General features: G+C 40.7%; 1 protein-coding gene across 3 annotated transcripts in view; it reads right to left on the reverse strand.

The window, feature by feature from the left end:
- The window catches only part of LOC128743439 (histone acetyltransferase KAT6A), a 151,238-nt gene that overhangs the window by 77,434 nt on the left and 54,578 nt on the right, over window positions 1–19,226 (reverse strand). For all 3 annotated transcript variants that reach the window (XM_053840014.1, XM_053840016.1, XM_053840015.1), the window contains 2 exons: window positions 13,765–14,093; window positions 8,235–8,360 (listed from right to left, as the gene is read on the reverse strand). In XM_053840014.1, the coding sequence (XP_053695989.1) occupies window positions 8,235–8,360; window positions 13,765–14,093 (455 nt within the window). The remainder of the gene's footprint in view (window positions 1–8,234; window positions 8,361–13,764; window positions 14,094–19,226) is intronic.

A 19,226-nucleotide genomic window follows, 5' to 3' on the forward strand; every position in this document is an offset into this window, starting at 1 on the left:
TAATAGTAGACTTCGGTTCTTAAAACGCCAAAGATCTGCTGCTTTGAGAAGGTACACTAACAGGCGTAATCCCATGACGAAGCACGCTTTTTGTCTGATAAGTAACGAATATAGGGCTTATAACCGATATTTGTACTCATGCTACGTGAATCGAAAACAAGATGACCTTAGAAGAAATCCGAAACGGTTCTGGTCCTTTATCAATGAGAAGCGTAAACAGAATGGCTTTCCTTCCAGCATGTATCTCGGTGATTCAACGTCTGACAATATCCAAACCACTTGCGACATGTTTGCTGGACACCTATCTAGTGTGTTTAATTCGACTTTAACCTCATCCTCTCAAATTGATGCTGCGATGCGCTACGTTCCTGAAAACATTTTGGACCTTGGTCCTCTCCTGTTTTCCGTAGCTGATATTGAAACTGGCCTTTCGAAATTGAAAACATGTTTTTCCGCGGGTCCAGATGGAATCCCATCGGTGGTTCTAAAAAGATGTGCTGGAACTCTGTGTAAACTGTTGCAGATTTGTAATATGTCATTAGAACAGAACAAGTTCCCGGAGTGTTGGAAAAGATCCTATGTCTTTCCAATCTACAAGAAAGGGGATAAACGTGACATTGCAAACTACCGAGGTATCACCTGTTTATGTGCCGGGTCGAAACTGTTGGAGATTCTTGTGGGAAAGCTGCTGCTTAGCAAAGTGAAATCGTACATCTCTATAGAACAACGTGGCTTTTTCCCCCAAACGCTCAATCAACACGAATCTTCTGCAGTTCTGTTCATTTTGCCTTCGACAGGTTGAAGACGCTGCGCAAGTTGATACCATTTACACGGATCTTAAAGCTGCATTTGATCGTATTGATCACCAAATTCTGCTTCGAAATCTGAATCATCTAGGAGCTTCTGATGGCTTTGTCCGCTGGCTTAAGAGTTACTTAACAAATCGACAACTCTCAGTAAAGCTAGGCTCTACTGAATCGTACAGTTTTTGTAATCGATCAGGAGTTCCACAGGGAAGTAACTTAGGACCGTTACTATTCCTTATATTCTTCAACGATGTTTGCTTTGCGATACCTCCTGGCTGCAAGCTGTTGTATGCAGATGATTTAAAAATGTTCCTCACTGTGCGATCTACTGAAGACTGCAAACAACTGCAAGATTATATTAATCTGTTTACAGAGTGGTGTCACGTGGATAATCTTACCGTCAGTGTGTCAAAATGCTCAGTCATCTTTAGTCCTTTAGTCGAAGCAAGACTCCAATCATGTACGCTTACGAGATTGAAGGGTCCCGCCTTGATCGTGTCTGTGTTGTTGAAGATTTAGGGGCTGAACTGGACTCTAGAATGACCTTTCAAAACCACTACTCTAACATCATTTCTAAAGCGAATCGCAATTTAGGCTTCATGCGCATAGCCGACGATTTCCATGATCTACATTGCTTGCGAGCTTTATACTTTTCGTTGGTGCGATCGATTCTTGACATGGCTTCTGTGGTGTGGTGTCCGTTTACATATATTTGGTCGGCTAGAATCGAAGCTGTACAACGTAGATTCGTCAGATACGCGCTGAGGCATCTTCCGTGGTCGGACCCCAGGAATCTCCCACCATATGAGGACAGATGCAAGTTACTTAATATCGAAACGCCGAGTAGCAGGAGATTTGTATCAAGAGCTGTCTTCGTTGCTCAACTCCTTAAGAGCGAAATCGATGCTCCTGAACTTCTGTCCTGCATTAACCTTAACATTATGCCTCGCCCGCTCAGATCCCGAGAATTTCTTCGGCCTACTTATCATCGTACGCAATACGGACAACACGAACCAATCCAGGCGATGTGCAGTGTTTTTAATGACGTGTATGACCAATTTGATTTTACGATTTCGACGAATACTTTTAAAAATAGGATTAAGACCAGTTCAATGTGATACGAATTTAATGTTTTCTGTATTTGGTTTATATTTCTATGTAATAAGTTAAATGTTAATGTTAAATTAATTAATCATGAAAAGATAATGGGTTTTTGTGCCGATTTGAGAATGAGATTATTAATCTCAACTCAAACCGGCTTTTCCCGTTCAAACCTTCACTTAGAGATAAGGTCAGATGAAGAAAGTTAATAAATATAAAAATATTAAAAATATAAAATAAATACGCCCTTTTCAAAAGTGATTTTTGAGCCTGAATGGTGCTAAATTCTATGGAAGGTGCATATTTCCTCCTATCAAACACGTAGGTAACGTTTAGAATAAATAGTTCAAGTTTTATCATATACCTTTTTCACGTGGAACTGCTAAAATTTAAAAATCGCGAAAGTATGTTTTGTTCCCTCTTCAGAAAAACGTGAATACCTCAGCGAGATTTGAACATACGTCCATACTTTCTTAGGCAAAGTTGTTCATCATAAAATTTCCTATCTATACGTACGTCCTATAGTATACGTACGTTACTCTGAGATACTGTTCGATACGCTGTTTTGACGTTTATTTAAAACTAGCTGACCCGACAAACTTCGTATTGCCACAAATTAACCTGTGTTGTACATAAATCATGAATCTCGGATGATCTTTGTCACTTCTCGAGTTTTGCAAGCCCCTCAGTGGGCGGCGCTTCCGACGGCGGGTCACCGGCTCGTCCTGAATGATCTAGTGTTACTATAGATAGTTTTTGTGGTCTTGTTATTGATTAATGTTATATGGAAGAGTCTCGAATTTCTCGAGTTGGATTAGTTTTTGAGTTTCGCAAAAATTTCTGTTTTATTTGTATGAGAGTCCATATCCCCCTACCACAGGGGTGAGAGGTCTCTAACTATCATAAAATAAATTCAAGACTCAAAAATCTCCTACATGCTAAATTTGGTTCCATTTGCTTGATTAGTACTCAAATTATAAGGAAATTTGTATTTCATTTGTATGGGAGCCCACCCTCTTAAAAGGGAATGGGGTCGTAATACACCACAGAAAAATTCTGCCATCTAAAACTCTCACATGCCAAATTTGGTTCCATTTGCTTGATTAGTTCTAAAGTTATGAGCAAATTTGTATTTCGTTTGAATGGGAGCCCCCCCCCCCTCATAAAAAGGTAAGAAGTCCTAATTCATCATGGGAAAAATGGTTGCCTCCAAAAACACCCACATGCCAAATATGGTTCCATTTGCTTGATTAGTTCTCGAATTATGAGGAAATTTGTATTTCATTTGTGTAGAAGCCCCCCCTCTTGAAGTGTGGAAGGATCCTAATTCACCGTAGAAAATATTTTTGCCTCCAAAAACCTCCACATGCCGAATTTGGTTCTATTTGCTTGATTAGTTCTCGAGTTATGGGGAAATTTGTATTTCATTTGTATTGGAGCCCCCCCCCCCCTCCTAATGTGGGAAGAGGTCCTAATTCATCACAGAAAAAATTCTTGCCTCCAAAAACACCTACACACCAAATTTGGTTCCATTTGCTGGATTAGTTCTCGAGTCATGAGGAAATTTGTATTTCGTTTGTATAGGACCCCCCCTCCTAAAGTGGGGAGGGGTCCCAATTCATCATTGAAAACAAAATTGTCTCCAGAAACACACACATGCCAAATTTGGTTCAATTCGCTTGATTAGTTCTCGAGTTATGAGGAAATTTGTGTTTCATTTGTACAGGAGCCCCTCCTCTTAAAGTGGGGAGGGGTCCTAATTCACCATAGAAAATTTTTTTGCTCTCGAAAACCTTCACATGCCAAATTTGGTTCTATTTGCTTGATTAGTTCTCGAGTTATGAGGAAATTTGTATTTCGTTTGTATAGGAGCCCCCCCTCCTAAAGTGGGGAGAGGTTCTTATTCATCATAGAAAACATTCTTGCCTCCAAAAACACCTACATGCCAAATTTGGTTCCATTTGCTGGATTAGCTCTCGAGTTATAAGGAAATTTGTATTTCGTTTGTATAGGAGCCCCCCCCCTCTTAAAGTGGGGAGGGGTCCCAATTCATCATAGAAAAAAATTTTGTCTTCAAAAACACACACATGCCAAATTTGGTTCCATTTGCTTGATTAGTTCTCGAGTTATGAGGAAATTGGTATTTCATTTGTACAGGAGCCCCCCCTCTTAAAGTGAGGAGGGGTCCTAATTCAACATAGAAAATTTTCTTGCCCTCGAAAACCTTCACATGCCAAATTTGGTTCCATTTGCTTGATTAGTTCTCGAGTTATGAGGAAATTTGTATGGAAACCCCCTCTTAAAGGGGAGAGGAGTTATAATTCCCCTTATAAAGAGGGGAGGGGTCTCAAATTACCCTAGAATAAATTCTTGTCACCGAAAACACTAACATGCCAAATTTGGTTCTATTTGCTTGATTAGTTCTCGAGCTATGCAGAAATTTGTGTTTCATTTGTATGGGAGCCCCCCCTCTTAGTGGGGGGAGGGGTCTCTAACCATCACTAAAACCTTTCCTGGCCCCAAAACCCTCTACATGCAAATTTTCACGCCGATTGGTTCAGTAGTTTTTGATTCTATAAGGAACACAGGACAGACAGACAGACAGACAGACAGACAGACAGACAGACAGACAGAAATCCTTCTTTATAGGTATAGATATGGTTGTGCTTTTCACATATTCATTAGCAGTCAAGCCGGGCTGTATTGAGTAGGTATTCTAATGAAAAATCGGGTGCTTGTGATTCTACCATACATTTGTTGAAATATATCAAAAGCAGAAATCGCAGTCACTCTAGATATGCAATGGAACAAAACTTTACGATTTTGGTTTCAAATTTTCTATGCCCAGCGACGCCTAATCGTGTCCTTTTGTAGTAGTGGCTTGCATATCACAGGACATAACCCGATATGCATTCATATTCATATAGCGCATCGATGACGCAAAACCTCTGCCCAAATGGAGTGAATGTGTGTAAACTGGAAGCGACAGCACATTATGTACCCCGAAAAGTGCAATGACCGTTCTATTGCACCACGATTGCAGCTTGTCGCCTGGTCAGAAGAGTGTACTTCAATGAGTTTTCCACTCAGCGGAGGGGTCGGGTCCCCAAAAGCTCGGCTACAGACTCTCTCACTCACCTAGTTCGCATTTACGCGTCCGTATGGGATGAATTTGTATTTCGTTTGTATAGGAGCCCCCCCCTCTTAAAGTGGGGAGGGGTCCCAATTCATCATAGAAAAAAATTTTGTCTTCAAAAACACACACATGCCAAATTTGGTTCCATTTGCTTGATTAGTTCTCGAGTTATGAGGAAATTGGTATTTCATTTGTACAGGAGCCCCCCCTCTTAAAGTGAGGAGGGGTCCTAATTCAACATAGAAAATTTTCTTGCCCTCGAAAACCTTCACATGCCAAATTTGGTTCCATTTGCTTGATTAGTTCTCGAGTTATGAGGAAATTTGTATGGAAACCCCCCCTCTTAAAGGGGAGAGGAGTTATAATTCCCCTTATAAAGAGGGGAGGGGTCTCAAATTACCCTAGAATAAATTCTTGTCACCGAAAACACTAACATGCCAAATTTGGTTCTATTTGCTTGATTAGTTCTCGAGCTATGCAGAAATTTGTGTTTCATTTGTATGGGAGCCCCCCCTCTTAGTGGGGGGAGGGGTCTCTAACCATCACTAAAACCTTTCCTGGCCCCAAAACCCTCTACATGCAAATTTTCACGCCGATTGGTTCAGTAGTTTTTGATTCTATAAGGAACACAGGACAGACAGACAGACAGACAGACAGACAGACAGACAGACAGACAGAAATCCTTCTTTATAGGTATAGACTAGATATACCAGCATTTTAAATATACCTATTTATACCAAAACCAGGCGAAATGACTGGTGGATAAGAAACGGTTGGTGAACGACTGCATAATGTGCAACACAGACCCTACAGTGGTCCTTAGCCTCTTATCCAGCAACTTCTATCTCCACCTCCTCGTGGTAGGGTAACCGACCTGTTTTGGACCTCATCTGCAGCTGTACATAATTTGGACACTTTTATTTGATTTTGCTGTAAGTGTCCAAATTATGTACAGCTACAGATGGGGTCCAAAATAGGTTGATTACCCTACCAGCCGGAATACGAGCAATCTTAGCGGAGATGTGGTAACCAACCCTGGTGGTAACTAAGGTCGTACACCGACAGGCAAGGAGGCACTGTCTTGTCTCGGCACTATACGATGGCAGTCCCATCATGAAACTCGGCAGCATAGCCCTAGTAAGGCAAGCTTTTTATATCTAAAATATTACGAAAAATCAAGAAAATTCAACTCGAAATAATATGAACAGGCGATGAAACAAGGATTTGGAATGGATGCTTCCTACCTGGAACTGTAAAACCAAATTTCGTGGATGGCGACAGAATGTTGCTCGTTCAGTTAGAACCGCAAAAGTTTGACATTGTGGCACTACAGGAGATCTGACGCAAAGGCGGGACGGTTTGGGGGATCCGTGGCGGCAAGGCCCAATTTTGCCAGAACGGTGGAGCAACCAACGAGCTGGGAACGGGCTTCGTAGTGATGGACAGAATGCAGGATCGGGAGAGGATATGTGTGTTGAGGATAACCGGCCGCTTCTTCAACTACATCATCATAAACGTGCGCTGGCCACACGAAGGCAGACCCGACGACGAGAAAAAAGCATTCAATGTCCAGCTGGAGGCAACATACGATAGCTACTCGAGTGCTCGCCACGGGATATAATCGTCAATGGGGACATGAACGCTCAGATCGACAGGGAAGCAATGTATAGTGATAACGGCCAGCGATGCATCAACTTTGCAGCTTCCAGAGGCCTGGGGATCAGAAACACATTCTTTCGCCACATAGATCTACAAAACCACCAGGATCACCTGACCAACTAACATTAAACATAATCGACCATATTCTCATCGAAGGTCGGGTTCTCTTGAGCATCACCAACGTACGCTCCCTACGGTGTACGGATATCGACTCAGATCATTACCTAGTAGCAGTACAAGTGCGCTCAAAATTATCGACGGTATATACCTCACGACAAAGCCACCCCCGGTTAAACAATCGATAGTTAGACAACCCGGAATGTGGTGAGAACTACGCGCATACTATGCGCCTTCCTCTGTGGCCAGGTGCTTCGACCCTCTAAGATAAATGTAGCAGGATACGTTCGGCCATCAGTGAGGCCGCAAAACGCCAGAAGGAGAGCTAGAACCACTATTTCAGGCTAGTGAGATGCGCAAGTTCTATGAGAAGGTGAACCGATCTCGTAAAGGACACACACCGAGGCCTGATATGTGTAGGAACGAGCAGGGAAACCTGGCCACAAACGAACGCATTGTGGTTGGTGAGCGGAACCAGTTCTTTGATAGGGATCTCAATTGCTGATAGCAAAAGGAAATGGAGCAAAAGTCAACGTATGAGAGCATAAGGGCGTTTCGCCTTCCGATCTCAAAGAGATCCGGCGAGAAATCGGTCAGCTGAAGAATAGAACCGCCCAAAAGGACCGACTCTCGACAAAACTCTACTAAAATAGCCAAGAACCATTAGGAACGGCATTTCACTGAATAATTTCATGCTTCGGACTCACCGTTCTCCCGAAATGCTACATTTCTTCATAGAATCTTACACCAGTCATTTTGACTGGTGCTGGTATAAATGGCAAAAACAAAAATTATATTTGTTACTAATATATATAAAGTAACATTAAGTTCATAAAATGTATTCTCTACTTATAGCTACAAAAGTCATAACATCGTTTCTAAAATCAAATGTTAGATGTTGTAGAAATTTCAAATTGAAATTGCACCGCCAGTCAAAATGACTGGTCTGGTATATCTAGTGTTAAATGAAATTTCGAAAATTTTAAATTTTGCCGAATTCAATAAATTTTTGTAACCAAATATGACTCCAGACATGCCACCCTAACCCTTTTTATGAATGTATCAGACCTCAATGATTGTAAAAAAATAGTTAAGAACCTTGTTTCAGCTACTTTAACATTTCTAAAAATATTTTTTTGAATTTATTCCTGAAAAATGCCATTTTCTCATAAAACTCAAATGTGCGACCCCTAAATCGCGTCAACCAATGTTGACGTCATATAAAAGTTTTGTTGTAACACCCTAAGCTATCATTTGAGGGGTGAGCCCCCGGGTTTTCTGACATAGTGCTATTTTGGGACACTCTAGTGGACACCCTTTAAAATTCGATAGGTATTTACCTATCTCAAATTCATGTACATCATCGCGGTCGGAATGTTACATAGTGGGTTGTCTTAAGTTAATGAACGATTTACCTTTTCTTTTTTCTTGCTTCTAGCTTATCCAAGCGGGCTTCGGGACGTTTCCTTAAAACTGTATCACATTGCACGGCTTCCACCTCAGATTTATCTTTGTTATATACATTTAAACAGGAGGCACATCTGTAAATATATAAATGTTTAAATTAAAGTACAAATACAATAGATCATTACACGGGAGCTCCTAACCACACTTTTTTGACAGCACTTGGTGGTTTGTTTACGTGATATTAAATTTTGAATTCAGTTTTCTATCTTTGTCCGGCAGATAATGATAGAAATTTATAGTTTTTATTGAAGAGAAAGTGCCTTACATGCATTTTACAGAAATTGATGCAGTAATCCTTCACGAAATTTCAAATCGAAACTGCTGGATGTGACAAAAACATGTAAACAAACCACCAAGTGGTGTCATTTGACGGCAAAATGACGTCATCGCAAAATGATCTATATATGAGTCATTATTTCACGTCAAGTGACAGTAGAATCAATATATATAGAATGCCACTGTCGCTGCAGTGCTCGTGGTATACATCACACATTGGAAAATTATGTATTCACATTGTATGCGCATATGTGTGAGTGCTCGATTCGAAACGGGAATCTGATTATCAAACTAAAAAGGCAACCCAATAAAAAATCCTTCCTGCTTTTCCATAAATCACGTAGGATAACTCACCCGATTTGGTCGTTTCGGGGTATTTCGTCGGCAGGAAAAATTTTCTTTTGCGCAATTTTACAGTTGCCCTTATTCTGCGAGTCACGTGACTCAATACGACAATTGTCACTCGCCGTGACTCGCCACGGCGAGTCGAGTCACCTAGGTGACAACCGAGTCACCTAGGTAAGAAACCCCTGTCACCTAAGTGACAGACCGTGTCACTTAGGTGACAAAGCGAGTCACCTAGGTGACAAATGTCACCTGATTCGCGGTGACTCCAAATAGTCACGTCACTCGCCTCGCAGAATAAGGGTGAGTGTTGTTCCCGTATCCAAGACACGAACCAGCAACATGTTTGCCAAAATATCCATGAAACACCAGCGACACTGGCATTCTGTATATATTGATTACACTCAAGTGACCGAGAAAAAGCACAAACTTGTAGTCGACCTTCTCGGTTTTGAACCAAATTTTGTCAGATTGTTCGTTTCAGGTCAGCAGGAAAAAAACCCTAAATAAAAGTCGTGCCGATTGGACATCCTCTTGATTAAAGGGAGTACCTACTTCCATTTTTAAAGAAAAGACACGATTTTGTCAAATCTTTTTATTTTCTTTTGTTTATATTAGAAATCTTAGGTTCAGAAAGACAACAATATTTTCGTATTTCTAAAGGAAATCGCCCGGGGAATCCGAAAAAAAATATAAATTTGCAGCGCCTGTGCTGCCAAATATTTTTTAATTCAATTTAAAAACTAAATTTACATTTTTCTCTTAATGAGTACAATTTGATTTTGAAAATTTCATCATCATCGTATTCCTGATTTTTTTTACATAAGAATCATTCATCACCACGAGGTGTTCTTTGTCGATCCAATAACCGGAAATAAAGAAGAAAATAAGAGAATTTAACAAAAACGTGTTTTTTCTTTAAAAAAAGAAGTACTCCCGTTAATCGAGGGGATGTCCAAACGGCACCAAACTTAACGGTTTTTCTTGCTAACCTAAAACGAACAATCTGACAAAATTTGGTTCAAATCCGAGAAGGTCGATTAAATGGAACTCGGACACTTGACGTGGAATAACCCATATATTTTATACTGCGGGGAATTTTATTCTTCCATTTCATTCAAAATGTAGATATTTGCTCTTGTTAGGGATATTTTTCACCCGTATTTTTTATTTGATATTTTAGGTACCATCTTCTAAGTAAGGGTGGTGCAAAAATCATCATTCTTGCCAAACTTCTTTCTTTAAGGGGTTATATTCTTTAAGGGGTTATATTCTTTAAGGGGTTAGGAGGCTTAAAAAAGTGGATTTTTCTAAAAAAATTCTGATTAAAGTGAAAATTTGTATAAATCTTGCCGAAGCTTTTGGCTGTATTTTAACATATTTTGTTTTTGAAAAAAGTTATTTAAATAGCTGCTATAGTTAATCTCCTTGAACTCTTCTAAAATAAGGCCTCTTGCGGTAAGCACGATATCTTTGGACTGAATAATTGAAAATCAAAAAACCAAAAAGGAATCGGTGATAAAATATATTATCTATAGATTGATCGGAGGATTTTGCAATATAATCATTTTTGTCGAAATGGTGACTTGTTAAACATAAAAAATCGATTTATGGGGTAAATTTTGCTCTTAAATTGTCCATAAAATAATAAATATTAATCGGTGAGAAAAAACCTTCGACTAATCTGTAGAATATAATTTTAGAACACTTGTGTCAAAATTTGAAGTGATTCGGTTCAGCCGTTTTCGAGAATTCTTGCTCACCGACTTTGAAAACACGGTTTTGAGAAACGCACGCTCAAAGTTTCAGGTTCCTTCTGCAATCGCTCTGACACGTCGTTACAAATATGCGTTTAACTTCGTTAATATTAGCCGGATTGGCATGGAATTTTCTGTGTGCATACTTCAATATATGCACACCACGATCATGATATAAACAGAAAATCGATTTTTAGAAAATTCTAACTGTATATAACTCCTTAAACTCATAACTTATAAACCGCTGAACCGCTATTAATAATTTTGTTCCAAAATGAGGGTTATTTGAATGAGCTTTTCAGGAAAAAAAAACATTACCACTGAAGCTTGGAGTTTTTCATAATCACTCTCCGATTTTATCTGCCCCGAATTTGTCTACCCCTGATTTTATCCCGTTTTTAAAAAAATTCATTTATCTCCTTTAGTTTAAAGGTTTTACTTATCTAGGTATACACTAACTTTTGTTTGCATTTTTCGTACACAAGATCACGTGTCTTACTACAGCTTTTTTAGCGAGTTGCAGGACTGTAACTAATGCTAATTGCTAATTGGGCCTCAGTTCGTCTCGCGAGCAAACTGATAAATTATCAAAATGGGTTCAGTGATTTAATAGTTATGTTTTGAGGTCTATGGTAAACGTAAACGTTTGTAATTTTTGTGGCTGAAATAACTCAGGCATGCACTAATATGCTATATTATACACTAGCTGACCCGACAAACTTCGTATTGCCACAAATTAACCTGTGTTGTACATAAATCATGACTCTCGGATGATTTTTGTCACAATCTTGAGTTTTGCAAGCCCAGTGGGCGGCGCTTCCGACGGCGGGTCACCGGCAACACTCGCGACCGTCTCGTCCTGAATGATCTAGTGTTACTATAGATAGTTTTTGTGGTCTTGTGTTGACTAATGTTTTATGGAAGAGTCTCGAATTTTTCGAGTTCGATTAGTTTTTGAGTTTCGCAAAAATTTCTGTTTTATTTGTATGAGAGTCCATATCCCCCTACCACAGGGGGACCCTTCCTAACTATCGTAAAATAAATTCAAGACTCCAAAATCTCCCACATGCCGAATTTGGTTCCATTTGCTTGATTAGTTCTCAAGTTATAAGGAAATTTGAATTTCATTTGTATGGGAGCTCCCCTCTTAAAAGGGGAAGGGGTCGTAATTCACCATAGAAAAAATTTCTGCCATCTAAAACTTCCACATGCCAAATTTGGTTCCATTTGATTGATTAGTTCTCGAGATAAGAGGAAATTTGCATTTCATTTGTATGGAAGCCCACCCTCTTAAAGGGGAGATGGGCCATAACTCGCTTTCTAAAGAAGAAAGGGGTCTCAATTCACCATAGAAAAAAATCTTGCGTCCAAAACCACTTACATGTCAAATTTGGTTCCATTTGCTTGATTAGTTCTCGAGTTATGAGGAAATTTGTTTTTCATTTGTATAGGAGCCCCCCCCCCCCTCTTAAAGTGGGGAAATCCATAGAAAATATACCATAGAAAATATTGTTGCCTACAAAAACACCCACATGATAAATTTGGTTCCATTTGCTTGATTATTTCTAGAGTTATGAGGAAATTTGTATTTCGTTTGTATGAGAGCCCCCCCTCTTAAAAAGGTAAGGGGTCCTAATTCATCATAGAAAAAATGGTTGCCTCCAAAAACACCCACATGCCAAATATGGTTCCATTTGCTTGATTAGTTCTCGAATTATGAGGAAATTTGTATTTCATTTGTGTAGAAGCACCCCCTCTTAAAGTTGGGAGGGGTCCTAATTCACCATAGAAAATATTTTTGCCTCCAGAAACCTCCACATGCCAAATTTGGTTCTATTTGCTTGATTAGTTCTCGAGTTATGAGGAAATTTGAATTTCATTTGTATAGGAGCCCCCCCTCCTAAAGTGGGTAGGGGTCCCAATTCATCACAGAAAAAATTTTTGTCTCCAGAAACACCTACGTGCCAAATTTGGTTCCATTTGCTTGATTAGTTCTCCAGTTATGAGGAAATTTGTGTTTCGTTTGTATAGGAGCCCCCCCTCTTTAAGTGGGGAGGGGTTCTAATTCACCATAGAAAATATTCATGCCCTAGAAAACTTTCACATGCCAAATTTGGTTCCATTTGCTTGATTAATTCTCGAGTTATGAGGTAATTTGCATTTCATTTGTATAGGAGCCCCCCTTCCTACAGTAGGGAGGGGTCCCAATTCATCATAGGAAAAATAGTTGTCTCCAAAAACACCCACGTGCCAAATTTTGTTCCATTTGCTTGATTAGTTCTCGAGTTATGAGGAAATTTGTATTTCGTTTGTATAGGAGCCCCCCCTCTTAAAGTGGGGAGGGGTCTTTATTTACCATATAAAATATTCTTGCCCTCGAAAACTTTCACATGCTAAATTTTGTTCCATTTGCTTGATCAGTTCTTCAGTTATGAGGAAATTTGTATTTCATGTGTATAGGATCCCCCCCCTCCTAAAACGGGGAGGGGTCCCAATTCATCATAGAAAAAAATTTTGTCTCCAAAAACACCCACATGCCAAATTTGGTTCCATTTGCTTAATTACTTCTCGAGTTATGAGGAAAATTGTGTTTCTTTGGTACGGTAGCCCCCCCTCTTAAAGTGGGGAGGGGTCCTAATTGACTATAGAAAATATTCTTGCCCTCGAAAACCTTCACATGCCAAATTTGGTTCCATTTGCTTGATTAGTTCTCGAGTTATGAGGAAATTTGTATGGAAGCCCCCCCTTTTAAAGAGGAGAGGAGTTATAATTCCCCTTATAAAGAGGGGAGAGGTCTCAATTTACCATAGAATAAATTCTTGTCACCGGAAACACCCACATGCCAAATTTTGTTGTATTTGCTTGATTAGTTGTCGAGTTATGCAGAAATTTGTGTTTCATTTATATGGGAGCCCCCCTCTTAGTGGGGGGAGGGGTTTCTAACCATGACTAAAACCTTTCATGGCCCCAAAAAACCTCTACATGCATATTTTCATGCCGATTGGTTCAGTCGTTTTCGATTCTATAAGGAACATACGGACAGACAGACAGACAGACAGAAATCTTTCTTTATAGGTATAGATTTACATATATAGCTTACCTCCAGCAAGTTTTAACTTTCTTAGCATCAGTCACTTCAGGATCCATACAAGAAAAATGAAACATCTTTATACAATCGTTGCACCTCAACACACATGGACCTTTTTCATTTTGAGTTGAGCAGGCGTCGCAGGATCTACATTCTTCACAGAACCACTTGCTGCCTTTCCAACATAACGCAACTAACGGAACGGTAGTCACACCGTTATTAGCACATTTGTCATGTAGCGACATACCGCAACCGCTACAGGAACTCAACGGTTCGGGCATTCCAGTTGGACCCTTTGTCTCTGTTCCCAAGCATTCCACACACACAATGTTAGTAGTTTTCTGCAATGAATTCCAAATAATAAAACATATTAAACATGAATTCAAACATATCAAATATGAAAAGCCTATAAAAGGTTTTATTTTAGAAACAGAGTTCTACAACAAAGTTTTTAGAAGCGCATTTTTTAAAATTATCGTGCAAAATGAACCTCAGAAACTCAAAATTTCATGAAATCTTGCATACGAGCATAGATTAAGAACTTATTAATGAAAACAATATTTTAAAAATTCAAGGTTTGCTTGAAGGTTTGCTATTTTCTCAGGAAACTCCAAAAGAAATTTTCGGATTGTCTCGCTTATTTCAAAATAACTTGTAGCTCTTGAACCAAGTATACTGAAGTTGCTTTTTACGCGGTTTGTTTTTCACGCGACTATTTTAACGCGAATTTCGGAACTTACGCGGTTTTTTTGCGCGAATTTCGGAATTCGGAATTTAGGCGGTTTTTTTACGCGATGTTCGGAATTTACACGGATATGCTCAAAACGTCTATTTTTTCGCGTAGTTTTAAAATCCAGTTTGTTTACGCAAAATTTTGGTTTTTTACGCGAATTTTGGAATCTACGCGGTTTTTACACGAATTTCGGAATTTACGCGGTTTTTTACGCGAATTTCGGAATTTACGTGGTTTTTTACGCGATTTTGATTTATGCGGTACGTAGCCTTCGCGTAAAAAGCGATTTGAGTGTACTGTACAGTGTGACACATATGTATTCGAACAAAAACAGTCATTATGTTTGTAAATAAAAGGCTATTTCGAATTTTAGTTTCAGAAGTTGCTTACCCATAGATACAGAGCACATCAACCAATCATTGCTCTATTCCAGCGAACCCCCGGGATTCGCCAAAAATTTAGTTCGATACAGAATAGAATAGGGAATTTCGCCAGGGGGTTCGCGAACCAAAAACAGTTGAGAACCGCTGCTCTATTGAATCGTTTTTTGCCTGGATAGCACGCCTCAAACGCTGTTTGAAGTCGTTACATGCGGCACGTACTACTTCGATCGGAATATCATCCCATATCTTGTTGATAACTACACGGAGAAAAAAAATGTAATTTCCTCCATATTTACGGTTGTTTCATGCACAAACAAAAATTTCGTTTTGTTTCAAACTGAAATGTATGATTGAAATGAAAATATTTATTGTTATATCAATGTTAACTTCAAATTTGAAAATACTTTACTTTTAATTCAAAATTGTTATTTTCTTGATTCAAACAGAATCTCGTTTTGAAACAACAATATTTTCAGGTTGTTATAAAAATATTTTATTGAGGCTTAAAGCAACAATCATTTTGTTTGAAACAAACTGGAGCTTTCGCATAACGTAGTCGTGAACTCTTCAAATGTTAATACTGCATTTCCTATTACAGTAGGATTTCGAATTTGGCAACAAATGCGTGTCGCCTATGTTGCCAAAATCGAAACCGTGCCAAAATCGAGACCCTTTTTCGAAATGAAAAAATTTAATGTAAATGCTTTAGAAATTAACTAAATATCATTAATCAACGATTGCAATCATTTTAAGTTTAAAAAGTCCACTAAGAGCTATCCGTCCGGTGCAAATAAGTTATTGACACCCTGCGGTAAGACGTAGTCCTACGGCAATAAAAATATTATTGTTCGAAACCACATAACTTTTTTTCACGAACATGCTGAGGGCATCATTTCTTCGTCATTTAAAGCATGTATGCAGAAACTGATTGATATTTAAGCACATTTTTGGAAGTAAAATATCTTGTGTTGCCAAAAACGAATACTTTTGTTGCCAAAATCGAGGCATGCCAAAATCGAAATCCAACTGTACTCGTTTCAGGTGCATCTTTGTAGATTTAACTGGTAAATAATTGAATAATGCGTAAAACAGACCCCATTGTGCTCCCTAGCCTCTTATCTAGCAACTCCTACCCCTGCCTCCACGTGGTACCAGCCGGAATACGAGCAACCTTAGCGGCGATCGGGTAACCAACCCCGGAGGAAACTAAGGTCGTATACCAACAGGGGAGGAGGCACAGTGTGTCTCGACACTGCAAGATGACAGCCCCATCACGAGACTCGGTAGCGTAAGCCCTAGTACGGCTACCTATCTAAACCTAAAAAAACTAACAAGAGTAAAGAAATACCAAGGCGGCGAAATAAGGACATGAAATGGAGACTTGATACCTGGAACTGCAGATCGCTAAATTTCGTTGGTGGCGACAGGGTGCTGCTCAATCAGCTAGAACCCCGAAAGTTTGGCATTGTGGCACTGCAGGATATCTGTCGCAAAGGCGAGAAGGTGTGGAAGATCCGTGGCGGCAAAGCACGATTTTTCCACAGTGGTGGAGCGACCAACGAGCTGGGAACGGGCTTCGTAGTGTTGGGCAACATGCAGGATCGCGTAATGAACTGGAAAGCGATCAACGAGAGGATGTGTGTGTTGAGGATAAAAGGCCGTTTCTTCAACTACACCATCATAAACGTGCATTGTCCACACGAAGGTAGACCCGACGACGAGAAGGAAGGGTTCTATGCGCAGCTGGAGGCAACGAACGACAGCTGCTCACCACGGGACATCAAGATCGTCATGGGAGATATGAACGCCCAAATCTGCAGGGAAGCAATGTATAGACCGGTAATCGGGCCCAATAGCCTGCACACCGACACGAACGATAGCGGTCAGCGATGCATCAACTTTGCGGCTTCCCGAGGCTTGGTGATCAAAAGCACCTTTTTTCCCCACAAAGATATCCACAAGACCACCTGGAGATCACTTGACCAACGAACCTCGAACCAAATCGACCATATTCTTATCGAACATCATCAACGTACGCTCCCTACGGAGTGCGGATATTGACTCGGACCACTACCTAGTAGCAGTACATGTGCGCTCAAAACTATCGACGTATTATACCTCGCGACATAGTCGCCCTCCTTGGTTAAACATTCGGGAACTAGACAACCCGCGAACTGCCGAAAACTACGCGCGCGTACTGAATAAAGCTCTGCCTTCCTCTGTGGAGCTAGATGCTTCGACCCTCGAAAACGGATGGAGTAGGATACGCTTGGCCGTCCACGAGGTCGCAACCGCGTTGCTAGGTGTGGAAACCTCGAATGCACGAAATGATTGGTTTGACGGTGAATGCCAAGAAGCGATAGAGAGAAAAAAAAGAGCTTAGGAAGACTATCTGAGCATATCCACGAGAAAGAATTTGGCCAAGTATCGACGAGCGAGAAATGGGTTGACCACGATCCTGAGGAGGAAAAAGCGCCAGAAGGAGGACAGAGATCGTGAGGAGCTAGTCCGGGCTAATGACACCCGCAAGTTTTACGAGAAGGTGAACCAAACTCGCAAGGCCCACACACCAAAACCAGACATGTGTAGGGACGAGGGAGGGGATCTAATCACAAACGAGCGCGAGGTGGTCGAAAGGTGGAAGCAGTTCTTCGATGAGCACCTCAACGGTAATATAGCATCAGGAGAGGAAATGGAAGTTAACCTTGGAGTACCTACAAACGACAACAGCGTACCGGCTCCTGATCTCGAAGAAATCCGACGAGAAATCGGTCTGCTTAAGAATATTAGAGCCACCTGAAAGGGCCGACTCCCGGCAGAACTCTTCAGAAATGGCCAAGAACGGCACTTCACTGGTTGATTTCAAGGATTTGGGAAGAAGAGAAACTACCGGAGGAGTGGATGGAAGGTGTAGTGTATCCCATCTACAAAAAGGGCGACCGACTAAACTGCTGTAACTACCGCGGTATTACGCTGGTCAACGCCGCCTACAAGGTGCTCTCCCAGATTTTGTTGCGTCGTCTATCCCTAATAGCAAGAGAATTCGTAGGGCAATATCAGGAGGGGTTTTATGGGGGCCCGTGCTACTACGGATCAAATTTTTACTCTCCGGCAAATCCTCCAGAAATGTCGAGAGTACAACGTGCCCACGCATCATATTTTCGTAGATTTCAGAGCAGCATACGATACCGTTGAACGCGAACAGCTATGGCAAATAATGCACGAGTACGGTTTTCCGGACGAACTGACGCGGCTGATCAAAGCTACTCGTGCTCAGGGTTGCCACATGCACAGATTATTCTGTGTTTAACAGATATTTGAAAGAAATCGCCTGTACAGAATCTGTTTGCATAGAATACAGATTTTCGCTAAATTACACAGATTAAACAGATTTTTGAGCTTTTACATGAGAGTGAAAGAGACGGAAATAGTTAGCAAAATGACTCTCTATCTCTTTCACTCTCATTGTTTTGCATTGGACAGATTTTTGCACAGATATTTTTCCTCGCGGTACAGATTGTCAGATTTTTCCAACAAAAAACACAGAATTGTATGTGGCATCCCTGCGTGCTACGTGCGCGTTTCGGGGACTCTCTCAAGTCCTTTAAAATCGCGCAGAGGGTTGCGGCAAGGTAATGGACTGTTCTGTATGTTATTCAATATCGCTATTGAAGATGTGATCCAGCGAGCGGGCATCGAAACGAGAGGAACGATCTTCAGCAAGAGTAGCCAACTCCTAGCCTTTGCAGACGACCTCGACATCATTACTAGAAACCGTGGGACGGCGGAGGCAATCTACGCCTAAAAACGGAGGCTAGGAGGATAGGGTTACAAAATAATGCGTTGAAAACCAAACATATGGTAGAAAGAGGCTCCCGAGGAAATAACGTTTGCCTCCCATGGACAGTGACTATTGATGGCGATGAACTGGAAGTGGTTGATGAGTATTTGGGATCTCTGGTCACCGCCGACAATAATACGAGTAAGGAGATCCAACGACGCATTCAAGCTGAAAATCGAGCCTACTTTTCCCTTCGCAAGACGTTTCGATCAAGAAGCATACGCCGCCGCAAAAAGCTGACGATGTAAGAAACGCTAATCAGACCGGTAGTCCTCTACGGACTTGAGACAGTAACTTTGCTTACGGAAGACATACGTGCACTTTCCGTTTTTGAACGAACGGTGTTGTGGACTAGTTTTGGCGGAGTACAAACGGAAAGCGGAGAATGGCGGAGACGGTTGAATCATGAGCTATATGCACTGCTTTGAGATTCCCATCGTACACCTGACGAAAGTTGGGAGACTACGGTGGGCCGGCCACGTCGCAAGAATGCCGGACGTATGTAGTGAATGTAGTG

Source organism: Sabethes cyaneus, chromosome 3, assembly GCF_943734655.1.
Source record: "Sabethes cyaneus chromosome 3, idSabCyanKW18_F2, whole genome shotgun sequence".
Taxonomy (NCBI): domain Eukaryota; kingdom Metazoa; phylum Arthropoda; class Insecta; order Diptera; family Culicidae; genus Sabethes; species Sabethes cyaneus.